Raw genomic sequence first — 18569 nt, 5'->3', positions numbered from 1 at the left:
TATTTCGCTCTAGCTTTATTTCGGTCCATTCAATCGCAGGCGTCCTGTATTCTCGATCTCATTTCCGTCAAATTATGGCATTGGAATCTCTATAAGCATGGAAGATGGAAAAAGCTAAGTTTGGAAGAGATGTCTGTACTCGATGTGGCGGCGTAGTGCATGTCAGCGTCAGCTTCCGATATGAATTAACATGCGCAATCGGATAATAGACTAAGATTTTCTAGAATATGCCCACTTTTGTATCACTGTGATTGAATAAATGTCCCGTAATGGTGTTCTGGGCCGTAACTTCGTAATAAAATGTAGTCGCGTCTTAATCTCGGAGGCCACGCGATATCTTATAACAAATAACGCCGCAGATCTTGGCCGTGTGGCCTGTGGTTTGGCGCTAGCTGCTCGTCCACATCGCAGCTGCCACTTTGTTTACATACCCGCGTACATCCAGTAGAGAACCTTTATTCGGGGCGGTAATCATGCGGTCCATAAGCGGTCCCCAATAAGCTTTCGTTTGGAAGTCTGACGGCGGTCGTGGGTTCTGTTATCATTTTCGGACCTCCGGCTGACAGCATTTTAAACCATCAAGTGTTGTAACGATGGTGTTCTTCTTCAGCGTAGCCGATTGGATTGTACTTGCTGCGACGATCTGCGCAACTGTCTATTTGTGAGTGTATACTTGCTGTTCTTGCATTGCACATCCGTGTGTGCCTTGTCGGGAGCCGAAAAAAAGAACATAACAAAAGAAGTAAAAGGGAAGTCGCGCTATGAGACGTATACGCACTTATACCGGCAGCACCGTTGGATGACTGACAACTAGAATGGAGTATCGAGTGAGCTAAGTGGCAGAATTTTATTTATTGCCCGGACGAACCAAACAGAGCGTATCTGTAGTGTCGGAGAAAGGTAACAGCAGCAGCACAAGCACCGACGCAACCATCTTTAGCTGCAGCAGCAGCGCTGACAAACGGCATCAATTGATTATGTGTGTGTGCTGGGCGTACTACGTCACGGCGCACAACTTATGCACACATGCCTGTCGAAGCACCCCTTTCTGCAAACCTCCAGTTAAAGGTTGTTTAAAGAATAAAACTTATAGGTACTCTCTAGGGGTTAATGGCCTATACTGTAATTACAACCAGCATGACAACTTCTCAAGAATTGTTTTTTGTTTTTGATGAAATGTTTCTATTTGATACAGCTTGCCTGTAGCCTTTTTTGCTTTGTTAAATTTGGCTGTTCTACGCATTACTTGTCATTTAAATATCGCACCAGCGGGATGAAAGTGCCTATTTCTTAACATTTTTTTTTTTTGCTCTGGTGCTTTATTAAAGCACCACAGTAAGAAATGTAGTATAGAAAAGTAAAGATGCAAATAAGATTTTTGATCTGTTTGGGTAAACATATTGAAACCATCAGCTCATGCGGCAGAGCAATCTTGACTGTGATGCAGTCAAACCTCATCCAGTGCAGCTTGGCTCTTGCAAATGTGCAGGGCTGAAAGTCTCCCTTCAGTGAAGTGGGGGTCTTCATAGGGCGGCGCCCAGTATAAAGGTGCACACGCTCATATATATATATATATATATATATATATATATATATATATATATATATATATATATATATATATATATATATAAGAATAATAGAAGCACGTATGAAAAATACCAGGATGTTACTGGCGTTTTGGCCGGGGACTGGCCTAGGTTAGAGTGAAGGCCGGTCCCCAGCCGAAACATCAGTAAAATCTTAGTATTTTTCCAACGAGCTGCTATTGTTTGACCTGTTTCACTGCCAGATCCTGTGATTCAAGGCTTCACTGATGTGCGCACGCACGCACGCACGCACGCACGCACGCACGCACGCACGCACACACACACACACACACACACACACACACACACACACACACACACACACACACACACACACACACGCACGCACGCACGCACGCACGCACGCACGCACACACACACACACACACACACACAAACACACACACGTGGTGGTCCTGCCTTCATCAGAGTGATTACTCTGATGAAGGCAGGGCGACCTGCCAAAATGTTTGTAAAGTTACCTTTCATGTGTTTGCCTTCTAATATATATGTATTGGAAACATTCTTTCAAAAATAACTCTGGAGGTAAGGGGTTTAAGATATGTGAACATAAAGTAAATACGTCTAGTTGCAAAACAGAACATTAGTTGTTTTGCTTCATTGACAACCTCAGGCACTACAATACATTTTATGGTTTGAGACATTTGGTATATCTCGGCACTCATAATGCACAACTAAATGAATGAAACTTAACTGGTAACCAAAAGAAACAAAGGTGAACCTTCACTAATTCATGAGCAGGTAACTTCATGCTCGGGTAGCTCATGAAACAATATGCTATGCCAAGAATCTTGGTCAAACAAGGGCGGTGATTGTCATGTGCACTGCCACAGGGAAATGCATGCAGTAGTACGACAATGCCTGCTTTCCTGTTTTCCACATCGAACGATTAATTGCAATTAAATCAATAATAGAAAAATTTTAGAGTTAGGATTGCCCCGCACCTGGCACCACTGGTAATAAAATCAGGTCCAGTGCTTGTCGAAAGGGGGCAGCAGTGCTACAATCGACCTATCAAGGGGAGGCCGAGCCCCTCCTTAAAGAATGTAAGGAGAGATGGGGGGGTGGGGGGGGGGCTCATTTTAAGCACTGCTAATGTTCACGTATCTATGAGAATTTATACACTCTGCCACTGTGAATTGGTTGGCTCAACAACCAATTCCAATTCGCTGCTTGATATCTTGCTATTGTAGTTCGTTCACTTAAAGTTATTTATACCAGAATTGCAGTGTGACAACTGTGGAGTTGAATTGATTCCGGGACAATTCAAAATTTTTACACAACCGGGATGGAATAGGAATGGCATGATGGAATCAGTTGGACAGATGGAATGGGAGCGTGAGATTCCGAAGTGGAGTTGGAATGGTAAGGGCACATAGTCCTAGAGCGCTACTGCTAAATGTTAGTTTTGAGCGAGGTGCAAGGGTGCAAGGGGCCCGTGTGCAAGGAGCCAGTGGGGGGGGGGGGGGTGCCATATACGTCTGAAGACACCCGGAAATTGTTGATATCCTTGACTTCCTCGACTACACCAGGGAGGGTGGGGGTTACAGAAGACCTATGGGCCCCGGGTGCCAGACGACCTAGCTACGCCACTGGGTACACTGCAGCTTCAAACATGCTGTTGCATGCTTCCTTCTAAGTATGAATGGGTTTAGGGAAGCTAACTGCCATAGTCAACATGCTACCCATGCTACCATTAGATTAATAGAAAATAACAAGGAAAAAGTCATTGATAAGACCAATATTCTTTCTTTTTTAGTGTGATGTAAGTACATGAATTAGATGCAGTATGATGGTGCTACCTTATGCTAGCGAGAGCTTATGAACTGAGACAATGCGCTAATAGAGATCTCCTTCAATAAATATGTTTTCTCTTGACAGCTACATGTGAAGAATAAAATATAACAATTTTAAGGTATTTTAGTTGGATTGATGTTCTGACAGCGTGTGCATGCTTGACTGTCTCCCTTCATCATTTCTTGCAGCTACCTCGCAAGGCACAGCAACCACTGGAAAAAACAAAATGTGCCATATGAAACACTGTCACTTATCCTTCGTCCCTTGTACCGCACTTTCATAAAGGTACAGTATACTCTGATACCAAGAACTATGCATCACAAAGGAGATACAAATATTGAAAGAAAGTTCACAAGTCTTAAGGGCTGAAGAAAAAAATTGTTTATCTGAAATGTAAACATAGCATTAAAGAAGCACTGATATGACATTTTCTAACTTCCCATTTCTTGTATTAAATGAAGTTTGTCGAAACTGTAGAAAAAATACTGGCAAGCCTCATAGGATCCTAAATAATTTAATGTAATAACTTTTTTACTAACCAGATTTGGTTTTGTTTCCCTGTGGCTTTATGTGTCATGACACTAAAAAGCAGAAGGTGGTCATGTGAGAGCAGAACATTGGGATGTTTTAGCATTCACCCCTGGGCTAGCTTGGTTGTTTGCTATGCTGCTATGTCAAGCTGTGCAATGAGTAGCAGCACAGGGGACAACCAAGTAGCATTTGATTTCTAGCTGTAGAATACAATGGGGAAAAGCAGAGCAGAGGTTTATTGCTCTCTTGTTTTTATCCCTATAGTATCACTGATTTGAATGTGTTTTGACAGATGGCAGTACTGAACTTTGCAGGACAAAGGATGCTGCAATGGCATGTTTCTATTGCTGGCCAAGAAACCTTTCAGCTACCATCAGTTAAATGTGTTAATGTATTTAGCTTGCATTCAAGCATGCTTTAATGTCTTAAGACAGACACATTTATTGCTTGTCTCGAGTCCATCCTGGCTCCTGCGAACATGAGGTGTGGCTTTCTGTCACAACTACAGCTTCATTTGATGCTAAAGATGGGCAGACTTATATGAAATTTTGCTCCCTCTTGGATTATATGCAGTAATTCCATGTAGATGTAATGCCACAGAAACATGCAAAACATTTATTTCCTATTCACTGCAATGCCATCACTTAGCTCACATGGCATCTTTCTGCCTCAAATGGTTCACAACAGCTCATGTCTGGTCCAGACTGTGCTTTTTTAATCATTGAGCAATAATACTACTGAAATCAATAACCAGGCACGTATTCAAGGGGTGCCCAGGGGGAACCCCCTATCTTTGTCCCCCCCTACCCACTCATCCCAAAATGGAACTCTTTGAATAAAAATACAAGTAGTGATGCATTAACTTCTCTCCTGTGAGAGATGCGCACCCACTTGCATGCAAAAAAAGAAAGACAATATCCTCTACAAATGGTCATAGGCAGGCAATTAAACAACATTACTATTGCTAAAGTCTTTGCTCCTTTCAGGCAAAAGCATCTAGTATCAGTATTGCGGTTCCTTTTCCTCCTCTATACAAGCAGAGGAACTTAGTTTTGGATACATGCAAAGCGACTGACTTTGAAGTAAACTGTGAAGCACTGTGGGTGCACGGAAATATCGGGCCAATTATTCTTCCTGCTCAGTAGAGAATTATGACAGGCCAGTAAAGTCCATTCCCCATAGTAACAATTTGAGAGCCTCTCTAGAGCATCACTTAGCAAACCACTAGACATCAGGCAACAGTATACAGAGCTTTGAATTCGTCCTACTAAGGCACGTCGCCAAAGGCAACTTTAACTCTGTTGCTTTGGAAAAGCCTAATTGTTCACTGCGTCATTAATTTGCGGCCCTGCTCTAGCACGGTACATGATGCCGGTACAGTGAGCAAATGCAAAGTAAATGCCGAGTAGGTGCAGTGGTGCAGGCAAACATTCATGAGGGCATTTTCCCTCACTACTTGCTATGAAGGATGTAAGGTAACTGCAGAGAAAACGTGCACGAGATGCAAGATCCCGCTGTCGCCTACATGCAAACACAGCTTACGGTTACGGCGTCAAAACATTTCTTGCGTCAATCCACCACTCATGGAGTTTGTCATGGAGGATGCCAAGCAGATGCAGAGCAGATGACGCGGCACAGATGAGTACATTTCGAGGGGCATTCAACCTTTCTATTGGCCAAGAATTTGTGTTGCTTCCACAGTGCTGCAAGGGACTACTGAGGTAGACTATAGGAGGAAGTTTCTTTCTGATCATCTTTCATTGCATCACAGCATGCTAATTTTATATACCTAGGCACTTAGTTATGCTAACATAGCTTTGGTTTTATTTATAGCCTGTATACTTACCTGATCAAGAGAGGTACCAAAAGTATGGGCGACTGTCTGGGTGAGCAGTCTTGACATCTCATTTCTTTGTGTTAGCGGAAAAGAAACAAATGAAGTTCTTGAAGGCAACATTGGTGCAGCTTGTGTATGGCGTGTAAGCATTTGTTGATACTAGTAGTGATTCTACCTGGAAACACTTACTTGAATGAACTGGAGCTACAAGCACTGTAGCATATTGTGGGGGAAGCATGCTACTGGTGATAGGTGCCACACTAAACATAATAAATGTTGAGAACAGGCAACTGGCCTGTATAGCCTGTTGTGACACTTGTATCCCTAAATCTACAAGTCCGTTTCAACATAATGCTTGAGATTAGTTAAGGAAAAAAATAACTGAAACAGGCTAAAAGCTTTAGCTGACTTGAGACTAGGCCTAACCAGCTGTGAGTAGTGTCATGCTCATGTTTTCATTGAACACATGCTGTGGATCCTGCTTTCAGCTAGAATATGTACTTAAACCCAGGAGCGGTTCCAACATTGCATCCCGCCCTATGAAGGGGCCATGAAAATAGTTACAGGACACTGACCTAGGCCAGATACTGTGACCAGTGTAAAGAGTGCATCTTTATATGTACTGTGCAAGTACGATGTACTTTATGTATGTCGTTTTATGTGTCAACACTTTTATCTGTAGTAACATGCTAGGTGAGCTGCCAGGTGAGGCTCTCAAGCTTTCATTAAAGTGTTTCTTTTTCGCTCACGTTGACATTAGAAAAAATTGGGCGTACCCTTGACAGTATTACACCTGCTCTTTTCATTTGGACAGCTTTACAGTAAATTTAGCGTAATAATTTAATTGATTATGTGTGGAAGTTTTTTTTTGCATTTTGTGAAACATGAGGTTCTCGGGGGCTTTTGCAGTGTACCTCTGTTTTTATTAAAAGGAAATGGGAAGCTTCATCTAATGAAAATGTCGGTGGATGGTTTTCTGTGTTTTTTGCTTAGGTTTTTTGAAGCTGCAAAGCCAAGTTTGATAGTTGCAGAGCCAGAACTGGTGAAGCAGGTGCTTGTGAAGGACTTTAACTCGTTGCCAAACAGAATGGTGAGAGATGTGCTGCTTTTTTGAGTAACTGTTAAGGTTAACTAGAACACATATTGAATATGCTAAATAAACCTGCCTGGTCACCAAGTAACACTCTCATGAATGCCTATACTGAATATTTGTATATGCGCTGCAGAATGCATGCAATATTTCTCAAAGACTGCCTGGTGGGAGCTTAGTGGGAGTAAAAGTTTATTGTTGATAAGTCTGCTCACATAAGGCACAATTAAAAATATTTTACTGTGCTGAAGCAGCAATAACCTAAAAGGTTGTGTTTGAGCTTCCATAGCATCATGATGTAGTGGAATGCCATAAGTACATGTGTAAATCTTTCTCATGGGGTGGATAAGAGAGATGTGGAGACATTTGGCGTGTAGAGAAATTAAACAAATTGAAGAACAGATTGGCTAACTAGGATTGTCAGCATAACCATAACTAAGTACTAAATTTGAGAATCTAATGCAATGTGACATTGTAGTATAACACTCAAAGTGCACACTTTTTAAGGCATTCTCATGGTCAGGTTAACCTGTTCCATGCCACACTATTATCCCCTGTCCTGACCAAATGGCCAAATTATTTTTAAGCACCCCAGTTGCCAACATGTTTTCCTCTGCCAGAATAAAGTCACTTCTGCTCGTGCTGCCCCATGGACTGTGGGCTGCCGTCTACCAGAAGCCCGAAAGAGTACTCAGATGAAACCAGCTCGTCTGAGGCATTGCTAGAAAATGAAAAGTATAATTGATGAGCTGAGCCCATCTTTGGCAATTTTTACAAGAAACGCGTGGACAAGCCCAGCTTGTTCATGGCATGGAAGGGGTTAAAAGGGATATGATAATAAGATGTGGAAGAGAGTTGAAAGACTTTAAGATCAGATATACAAAATTTCAAGGTTGGCAGGTTAAAGCGTAGTCAATTGATTGCTCAAATGATCTAATTCAATGGTAAGTGATGCAGAGTTATATTCAGTTTGGTTCTTAGCAGTCATTCTCAGTAACCTTTTCACAAAGGCAGCAATTTGATGTCTTCAATTTCAGTCACCGAAGTGTTGTCAACATGCCATCATTGTTGTCTTGTCATCATGAGGCTGTCCTTATCATGTTGTCATTGCCATTGTCATAGTCATACAGCAGCCATTGTTGGTGTATTGCTGTTGTCACTATCATCATTATGTAAATGTTTTCTGTCATGCCGTTGCCTTTGTCATGATGTTTTATACAGTAAATGACTTAAGGATGCCAAACATGTCTACGTCTGTATGTTTTTAAATCATCATGCAGAAATTATCACCCTTTTTTAGTTCCTTGTTTACAAACTGTTCAGTTGTATCTTTGTTTGGATAGCAGTAGATGAATCTTAGGCCGCAAATAAGCCTTGAAGCTTTGATTTTACCTTTTTCTTGATAATTAATAGAAATAAAGCTTAAAAATAAAATATTTGGTGCTTTATTTGATACTTGAATCAATTTTCAAAGTGTTAGTATTACATTCGCTTACAAAATTTCACTTTTTGAGTGCTCCTACAATTTAGGTATCAGTAGTCTCAGTAAATAAAAAATGTTAACTAGGCATTGATATCCAAGGCTTTCAGAGAGTTGCATAAATTAAGTCTTTGTGCTAGTTCTCATTTGCTGCTTTTCACAGGAAATCGACTTTGGGGATTCTGTAGTCAACAACATGATGGTCATGGCACACGTAGAACGCTGGAGAAAGATAAGGCCGGCATGTAGCCCAGCATTCACGACCGGTAAGCTTCGAAAGGTGTGTCATTATCGTCATTGTTTCCCATTGAACAATTATGGTCGTGAGAGGAGAAGTTACTATACATGAGGGTAAGAAAAAGGGGCTGCAGGCCAGTCATTGTGAAGTAGTCAGAAGGGTTTATGTTAACGTTTGTTATAAAATAATTACTCAGAATTTAAAAAGCCATGGCTGTTTTGATATAACATGCCATGAAAAATAAGAAAAGAAAAGGTAAGCACTTGGCATTTGCAAATTACAATAAAAAGGTTAGAGAATGCTTATGAAGATAGGAATTAAGACTTGTATTTTTTCATATCCATATAATTTTCTGTTATGCTGTGATTTGCCTTGCTACCATGAGATATGCCAAAACCTTGTTCTTTGTAATTAATTCTGTATTTTGTTCTGTTTATGCTCTTTTTCTTTTCCTTGTGTATTACCTTATCAATGTGCTACTGTTGGTTTGAGTTAACTATCGTAATTGCTTTTTCACGGAGGTCCCGATACAGTCTGACTATGGGACCTCCTTCTGCATACTGAATAACTGTAATATTGTAACGTAGATTGAAGACGGAGTCTTACAAAATAGACACTTCTCTTTAATGGTGAGCCAGGAGAAGAACGAGCAGCTCACGCGCTTCATCGTCTTTCATGGTGCCAACCTTTGTGCGCGCCGTCCCGCGGTGCGGGAGCTCCACATCATGGTGTCAAATGCCACCATATGAAAAGTGACCGTCTCGGTTGCGTCAAAAAGTTCTTTCGGCGACAAGAAATGGAGCTCCTCGGGTGCATCTCGGCGTTCGCATACGCGCATAGTAGGGTTTCATGTGCACTACATGGACAATTTCCAGGCGAGGGCGGCGACGGAGCGAACTGGGGTCAGAACTGCAAGGAACGACTTCGTAGGTCACGTCACTGAGGCAGAGTGTAACCTTGTAGGGACCAAAATACCGGCGGAGCAACTTTTCCGAGAGTCCACAGCGACGGATGGGCATCCAGACCCACACGAAGGCGTCGGTATTGTAATGGACGTCGCGTCGACCCTGGTTGTATCGAAGGGTGTCGGTATGCTGTTGGCTCCGGATACGATGCCGAGCAAGCTGGCGTGCTTCTTTGGCTCTTTGTACGAATTCTTCTGCGTGTTCGCTGGTCGGGCTATTATCAACTAGAGGTAGCATGGCGTCAAGTGTTGACGTGACGTGGCGCCCGTATACAAGTTCGAACGGCATAAACTGTGTAGTCTCCTGTACAGCAGTGTTATACGCGAAGGTCACATAGGGTAAAATCTCATCCCACGTCTTGTGCTCTACGTTGATATACATGGAGAGCATATCAGCCAGTGTTCTGTTCAGCCATTCAGTTAATCCATTGGTTTGAGGGTGATATGCAGTGCTCTTGCGGTGAGAGCAATGCGTCAGCTGGAGAACGTCCTCCATAAGTTCGGCTGTAAATGCTGCACCGCGGTCGGTGATGAGAACAAACGGTGCACCATGTCGTAGGACGATGTGGCGTACAAAGAACTTGGCCACTTCATACGAGTTTGCTTGCGGAATAGCTTCGGTTTCGACGTACCGTGTTAAGTAGTCAGTAGCGACGACTATCCATTTGTTGTGCGAAGAGGTCATTGGGAACGACACAAGTAGATCCATTCCTATTTGTTGGAACGGTGCTCAAGAAGGGTCCACAGGGTGGAGAAAGCCAGCTGGTTTAACTGGTGGTTTCTTGTGGCGCTGACAATCACGGCACGTCTTCACGTACCGTCTCACAGAAGAAAAAAGCCGGGGCCAGTAATACTTCTGGCGTATACTTGCTAATGTCTTAGTGAATCCCAGGTGTCCCGCACATGGCTCATCATGGCAGGCTTGCAAAATGTCTTGGCGCAATGCCGACGGCAGGACAAGGAGGTACGTATTTGCACCGCTTCCGCAGTTTTTCCTGTAAAGGACATTGTTGTGCAAAGAGTACGATGATAAGCCGCGCACGAGCGACCGAGGTAAGACAGTTTCAGCTCCTTGAAGGTGCTCGATCAGCGGCAGCAGCTGAGGGTCAGCGCACCGGTGCTCAGCCATCTTTATGGCATCGATGACGCCGACAAATGGCAAGTCATGGTCAGGGTCCGAGGACGTCGTAGGGAGTGGTGCACGTGACAAACAGTCGGTGTCGCTGTGCTTCCTTCCAGATTGGTAGACAACTGTAATGTTGTACTCTTGTAAGTGCAGGCTCCAACAGGCTAGTCTGCCTGAAGAATCTTTGAGGTTGGCAAGCCAGTACAGGGCATGGTGATTGCTGACAGCCTTAAAGGGTCTACTGTACAAGTAGGGTCGGAATTTACCAATTGCCCACACAACCGCTAAGCATTCTTTTTCAGTGGTTGAATAGTTTTTCTCAGCCTTGGTGAGACTGCGGCTTGCACAAGCAATGGGGCGTTCCGCACCAGCTTGCCACTGCACAAGAACTGCGCCGAGACCCATATTGCCAGCGTGAGTATGAATTTCAGTGTCAGCGTCTTCGCCGAAATGAGCAAGTATTGGGGCCGCTTGCAAGCACTTGCGCAATTCATTGAACGACTGCTGCTGCTCGTCTACCCAAATGAAAGGCACGTCGTCGCGTGTGAGCCATGTCACAGGCTCAGCAATTCTCGAGAATCCCTCGACAAAGCGCCTATAATATGCGCACAAACCAAGGAAGCATTGGAGAGCCTTTTCGTCTGTGGGTGGCGAAAACTTGGCGATGGCAGCTAACTTGTCGGGGTCTGGTCGGACGCCTTTAGGACCAACGACATGGCCAAGAAATTATAGCTCTTGGAACCCGAAGTAGCATTTTTCAGGCTTGATGGTGAGGCCGGCAGTATGGATCACCGCGAGGACACTCTCGAGTCGTGCGAGATGTTCATCAAACGTGCTCAAGAACACCACAACGTCGTCTAAGTATACGAGGCAGGTTTGCAATTTGAGTTCAGCAAGCACGGTATCCATCATCCGCTGAAAAGTTGTAGGTGCGGAACAGAGACCGAAGGGGAGAACTTTGAACTCATGCAGCCCGTCAGATGTCACAAACACTGTTTTTTCACGATCCTGTTCATCAACTTCGATTTGCCAATACCCTGATTTAAGATCCAATGAAGAAAAAAAATTGGCATGTTGTAGACGATCCAATGCGTCGTTGATGCATGGCAATGGATAAACATCGCGCTTGGTGACACGGTTAAACTTTCTATAATCTTCACAGAAGCGTAGTGTGTTGTCTTTCTTTCTGACTAACACTACAAAGGAGGCCCACGGGCTTGTGGACGGCTAGATCACGTTGTCTTGGAGCATCTCTTTCACCTGATGCTTGATCGCTTCCCTTTCCACTGGAGACATTCTGTAAGGATGCTGACGAACAGGACGTGCGGACTCGTCCATTATAATGTGGTGCTTTGTGATGGACATGCGCCGTACTTTGAACGACGTTGAAAAACAGTCTGCAAATTCATTCACGAGACTCAGTAGACTGTCTTTCTGATGGTCTGGCAGAGCAGCATTAACGTGAGTCCGTTCTTTTAGGATGGGTAACTCAGATTGCTGAGACGATGCGATTTCCAATGTGGCAATGTCCGTAACATCAATGATTTCGCGAAGAAATGCGATTGTCGTTCCTCGCGATACATGCCGATATTCATTGCTAAAGTTTGTTAGCAAGGCGACTGAACATTTGTTGCGCACCTGAGGAAGCCCTCTGGCTATGCAAATGTGGCGCTCAAGAAGCAGGAGGATGTTAGCCTCAGCAATTTCTTCGGCGTTGTCCTCCATGTCGCATCGGACAAGGGTAAGCACGCTGCTCTTGGGTGGCACCGTGACGTGATCGTCTGCTACGCGAAATGCGATGTCACGGTCGTTGTCATTACTGTTTGCTATGGCTTGCGTAGTAGCGAAGCTGACTCTAGGCTCTTGCAGGTCGATGATGGCACCGTTCGCCTGAAGGAAATCCACGCCAAGTATAAGGTCCTTCGAACATTCAGGAAGAATGACGAAGTCGCCGATGTACGTGAAGCCCCGATTGACCCGTGCCGTGCACCGGCCCATTGGAGTTATGAGGTGCCCTCCTGCAGTACGAACCTGAGTCCCAGTCCATTGCATCGAAACTTTGTTCAAAATATGCACGAAATTCTGGCTCATAACAGACGTGTCCGCACCCGTGTCGATTAACGCCGTGACTTCGTGGTAAATCTATGGTAACTGGTATGTCACAGGATACTGACACCGAACTACATTCCTTTCTTTGCGTCTCAATTATGACATATCGTGGTCGTCTCAGTGGAGGATCTTCAGCGTTCGTAACGTCAGCAACCTCACCTCCGCAGGTCGCTGGACTCAGTTTTCCTGGGAGGCAGGACTGGGTGAGCGACACCTTGTTGTGCTCAGCGTGAAGATGGGGCTGGAAGACCTGTTTCGGGCAGGTGACGGTGACTGGGGATACGGAATCGTGGGGCAAACGAGGTCCTGGCGTCCGCGAGGTAGGCTTCAATTTCCAGGGGGCGTTCACCATTGCGCGGGCACGGCACATTCAGTGAAAATCCACGGAGCCCAGCTTGGCGGTAAGGACACGCCCTGTAGAGGTGATCGGCTTCACCGCACTGAAAACACAAGGGCCTCCGGTCTGCAGTGCAGCATACTTTGCTCTTGCGGGGTGGTCTTGTTTCAGCCATGAACGGTGTGCGGCGAGTCCTGAAGTCACCAGTTGCTTGTTCAACGGCGTGCACACCATGAAAGTCCGGGACGTCGCGCACATTGTAAAAAGCCGGGGACAACGAACTTCATGCAGCTTCCGCATACAACATGCGAGGCTGTGGCTGCTGTACCTCGTGCTGTGGTGTCTTGCTTCGCTCCGGGACTTGTACTGCCTGCCTGATTTCCTCCCAGATGACCTCAGCCAAAGCGAGTCGTGGTATCGATACCGGAGCCACTTGAAGCTTTTGAAGCTCTTCTCGGACAACAAGCCTAATGAGCTCCCGCAAGGCATCGGTATTGTCCAAGGGTATAGTGAGAGGATCACGCGATAGGGTCGACATGTCGCGGTTGTACTGCCTTGTTCACTGCTGCGGTGCCTTTTCCATTGATATGGCTTCCACAAGAAACTCTGCAACGGTCTTTGGAGGGTTGCATATTAGTCCACCGAATAACTCTTGCTTGACGCCGCGCATCAAGTTTCTGAGCTTCTTTTCTTCCGGCATGGATGGATCCGCGCGTCGGAAAAGTCGGCACATATCTTGCACAAACATTGCAACGCTTACGTTCAGCTGCTGTACTCTCGCCTGAATTGCAGATTAAGCTCGCTCCTTGCGATCAAGGCTGGCGTATGTGCTGATTAGCTGCCGTCAGAATTCGTCCCATGTCGATAGGGCCACCTCACGGTTCTCAAACCATGTCCGCGCATAGTCCTCGAGGGCAAAGTAGGCGTTGCGTAGCTTGCACTCTGGAGTCCAGCCGTTGAATTCTGCGACATGCTCAAAGTGATCGAGCCAGTCCTCAACATCTTCAAAGGTGTCCCCATGGAAGGATGTGGGGGTTCGCGGCTGGTTAAGGATGACCTCGGTCGGTGCGGTTGAGGAAGAAGACCGAACTGAGGTACTCATCCTTCTGACTCGATTGGGTAGAGGCTCGTGCTCAGGTGGCAGTTCTTGAAGTCGACAGCTTGTCCATATGTGAACTGGAGTCAGTTCGACCGGACTTCGTGCTGGGCTTGTAGGCGGTGTTCGATCTGGGAGTGGTAGCATGTACCCAGCACCTTCACCAGAAAAACGTAACGTAGATTGAAGATGGAGTCTCACAAAATAGAAGCTTCTCTTTAACGGCGGGCCAGAAGACGAACCAGCAGCTCACGCGCTTCGTCTTTCATGGCGCCAACCTTCGCGCGCGCCGTCCCGCGGTGCGGGAGCCCCAAATCATGGTGTCAATATGACCAAGCATTTAATGATAAATTTTCATTCTGATTCTGAAATTCTGTGTAAATTGTGGTTTGTTATTGTTGTGTGTTAGTGACTTACTAAAACTGAAAAGAAAAGAGATAAGGTTGACGTTGCCATTAGAGGTATTAGTTTTTGGTGAGCTGAATGCTCTGCATGCTTTACAGGAAGCAAGTCAGAGATCAAGTAGTTTTCTTGTTCATGGGAATCTCATGCATTTATGTCTTCTGATTTAGCTTGTGTAATTGTTTTACAGTATACCATAATTTACTTTTATTCATGCGATGGCAGTTATACGGACACTCATGTTGTGTTCATTCCACCACGCACCATGCTGCTCTGGTATTGATGGCACATGCACAGCCGATGCATAGAGAGTTAGAATTTCTCCAAAGGCACACAGTGCATTTGGCAGCAAAAGCAATGAAGCCAAGTGGATGCACCATGATGCTCACTCAGCTCTGCTGGAGCCAGGCCCGCATTCCGGCTTCCACTGTTGGTGTGAGCATTGTACGCATGCACATTAGCGTTCTTGCTGAGCAGCTGTGTGCACACGACACTGTAGTGCATACACTGGTTTGAGTGAAGGGTAAATGTCAAGCTACATCTATCTAATCCTTTGATTGGGCACAGACAAACATCAACAATTTTCTGCCTGTGTTATCTCATGCACTATTGAGGTGTGACACCTGTAACACTGCTGCCAGTGTTGTTCGTTGTGCTTGTGTTGTTATGTGCCTGGTATCTGCCAGGGGGCTGTTCTTGCTAGGAAGCAGCAGTTGCCTTGCTTGCTGTGTCATACCATGTCACCTCTGCGTGTTGTTAGAGCACGAGTGCAACGCCAAACCTTGCTATTGCTTTCACTGGTCTGCCTTCAGGCAAAACAGCCAATTTTTCCAAACTTATTTTTGTGTGCAGTAGTCCCTCACTTCGCAATTCCTAGCAGGGTGGCACTATAGCACACATTAACTGGCACTACAAAAATGTTCATTTTTACAAAGGTATATGTTACAAGATGCACCAATAAAAGCTTCGGAATTATTCATGCACCAAAACCAGCATTTGCTACACAAGGAGCATACAAATCCATCATAACAACCAAGTACAGATCTGTGTGGTGAAGTGGGGAATGACGCTTCAAAGAGGACGACGAAGTGGTGGCAGAACCATGCAAGCACGTGCACCAAGGCGCGTGCACCGTCCACAACAGGATGACATTTCCTTGCATGTGTGGTCGTGGTGTGAAAAAATAAACATCAAGAAGAAAACAATAAATCGAGGAGCACTCTAAAAGAGCACTCAGCAAATCTGCAAATTATGCATGGCTCAAGCAGCCTACCGAAGAAAAAGGGACCACATTGGTAGAGCCAGACGGAGCTGAAAAGCGGAGCAAGAAAGATGCATTGCAGCTTAGGTCAGATGTCAGCGTTCGGGAGGCCAACCACTGCCAGAGGGACCTGGTGAAGCACTGACGGATAAGGGGACCTCTGAAGGTCAAGTCTTCCACACTTATCACCCACCCGACGAACGAGAGGCCAGGAGAGGCCTGCCGTCTCATCTCATGCAAATCATCGGGCGACACACCACACCAGCTTCGTGGGACGCCAGCCAAACTGTGGAGTGTTACTTGATCAGAATGCTTTGTAGTCACACTTCGATATATTTCTTGCTTGCCGCCATGCCCTTTGTCCTTGTATTTACGTTTTTCTTGTTGGAATATATGTTTGTGTGCCGTTCTTGTTGGCATTCCTGTCTTGCTTCCCTCGGAGGCATTTCCAACTCTTAAAATTAAGCCTGCTGCCTGAACCAAATTGTAACAGTCCATTAGATTGTACAGTACTAGACGGATGAGATGAGGGGCAAGTATAATAAACATTTCAAGCCATTGTTGCTACAAAGATTATAGCAACATTATATGATTTGGAAATGAAAATCAATATTCAACGGCATTAGTACAGAAGGGAAAAGGCATTCTTAGGCCATGTTTCTGGCCGTGCTGGGTATAAAAAAAAAGATATCTGTTCAATCATTTGAACCTTATAGCCCCATTTGATTGCTACAAAGCCTTAGTCAAGAGTGCACATTCTGTCAAAGAAGGGATCAACACACGTTGAAAGATCAGTAACCAAAGTATGACATGAAACTTTTACTAGAAAACAATGTCTTTGGCTAGGTCAGCTAGGTGAGATTGTGTGTGTAACACATTCCCAAAGTTGTGTGATGCATGTGCTTTAATTAATTATTAAAGCCGCTTTTGGTTTGACCTTTATGATGTTAGACTCTCAGTTCATTGTCGAGCATTCATTGCTTTCAGTAAGGAGAAGTGTTTAGTGCTGCTGCGGCACCAAAAGACAATGACATATTAATGGACAAACTGTTTAAGTTTAACAAACCTGGTGAACTAGTTTTGGGTTGTGAGTGAAAATTTAGAAACCAAGTTGTGTAATTACTAAGTTGTAAAATCATTGGGATCATTTAATTAAGATTAGCTAACTCTCCACCCTTTCTGAGAGTTCACTGTGCACGTGGCCAGAGGATTTTGGGTTGTTTATATGTATGGCATGGTAATGCAGAAACCATTGACATTAATAAAGACAGACACTTAAAGGGATCCTGGAACAATTTTGACGGTTGTGTACAAGAGTACTAGGTCGGTAGGGTGGTTCCTCCTTGTTAAATCGTCACGATACATGTAGCATGTCTACTGAATATGACAGCATGCGGTTCGAAGGTTGGAACCTGAATGTTTAATGCTTCCGTCTTGGAGCCCATATATACGAAACGGAGAGGGGGAAGGAAGGACAAGGGAAAAGATATCAAATGAAAAATGCATGCGCCGCCAGCGCTTGCTAGGCAGTCTGATTATGGCTGACATCACTTTACAACACTTCTGATCATTAGGAGAGAGATTTAAGCACTCCGTGTAAAGCGTGTAATGTAAAGTTTTAAAAATGTGGTATAGCTACCAATAGCAGCGGTGCCGCTTCCCTGAGTTTTCAGCCGCTCCTTCCCATACTAAATATTCACTTGGGCGAGCATTCCAATTGGCTATCCACACAACGTCATCATGAATGCTATAAACATGTTGCTTCATGAAGCTTATTTTTATTAGCATATTGTCACATAGTTGTGACTGTGAAGAAGGTAGAAAAACTGTGATTGATGAAACTAGCATTTTATTGGATAAACCTGTGCCCTCAAAAGCAGGCTACACTCAAAGGACAACAATATAGACGAACACAGTCGGCAATCGTCGAAAATCTGATCTGCTGATTAAGCACATTGGCTTTTATACATGGGTCATCGAAGGTTCCAGAGTAATTGTTGATGCCCGCATGTCTGCCAGAAAATTCGACACAATTCACGTTGCACATGCAATCAGATTACACAAGCTTGAGGGACAACAGACAGCAGATAGAACCATTGATAATATTCGAGAAACTTCCGATAAATGCAGGCGCATGCCGTGCTGAGCGATAACATTTGTTAGATGGTTAAAAGGAGTCACCCGAAAAAGACAAACAAGCATACGTGTCTGTCTCCTTTCTCAAAAAGCATTGTCCAGATGCTACAAACAACAGGAGAATGAAAAAGGACACTTATTAAAAGAAAGTAATAAAACAACAAAGAAACAAAGTCCAAAGTAACACAGTCCAAAAAAAGAAAGTCCTGAATTCAGCTATGCAAAGTCCCAAAGTTCATTAGCACTGGTAGAACAGTTTAAATGGCACAACATGGACTATGTCACGTCATGAACGGCACCGCTGTGATAGCGAAATGCTGTCTGGCACGACCTCATAGTCAAGTGTGCCACTGTGTTGAATGATCTTGTAGGGTCCGAAATAATGTCGCAATAGTTTCTCACTGAGTCCTCGTTGGCGTATCGGGGTCCAAACCCAAACACAGTCGCTGGGCTGGTACTCAACGTCGCGCCATCGAAGATTGTAGTGTCGACTGTCGGTCCTCTGCTGGTTCTTGACGCACAGGTGGGCGAGCTGTTGGGCTTCTTCGGTGTACT

At 44.6% G+C, this 18569-nt stretch overlaps 1 protein-coding gene across 2 annotated transcripts in view; it reads left to right on the top strand.

Moving 5' to 3' along the window:
• The first annotated feature begins 443 nt into the window (after nucleotides 1–443).
• Nucleotides 444–18569, top strand: part of LOC142582884 (cytochrome P450 3A2-like) — a 52319-nt gene continuing 34193 nt past the window's right edge. The window contains exons 1-5 of one of the 2 annotated variants that reach the window (XM_075692982.1): nucleotides 444–661; nucleotides 3596–3692; nucleotides 5772–5824; nucleotides 6769–6865; nucleotides 8509–8625. In XM_075692982.1, coding sequence (XP_075549097.1) covers nucleotides 594–661; nucleotides 3596–3692; nucleotides 5772–5824; nucleotides 6769–6865; nucleotides 8509–8625 — 432 coding nt within the window. In that variant the 5' untranslated portion in view covers nucleotides 444–593. Of the gene's footprint in view, nucleotides 662–3595; nucleotides 3693–5771; nucleotides 5825–6768; nucleotides 6866–8508; nucleotides 8626–18569 lie in introns of those variants that run through there. The other variant, XM_075692983.1, reaches the window with a different exon arrangement.

The sequence above is a fragment of the Dermacentor variabilis genome, chromosome 5 (assembly GCF_050947875.1).
Source record: "Dermacentor variabilis isolate Ectoservices chromosome 5, ASM5094787v1, whole genome shotgun sequence".
Lineage (NCBI taxonomy): Eukaryota > Metazoa > Arthropoda > Arachnida > Ixodida > Ixodidae > Dermacentor > Dermacentor variabilis.
The sequence above is the reverse complement of the archived record's forward strand: the minus strand, read 5'-3'. Positions and strand labels throughout refer to the sequence as shown.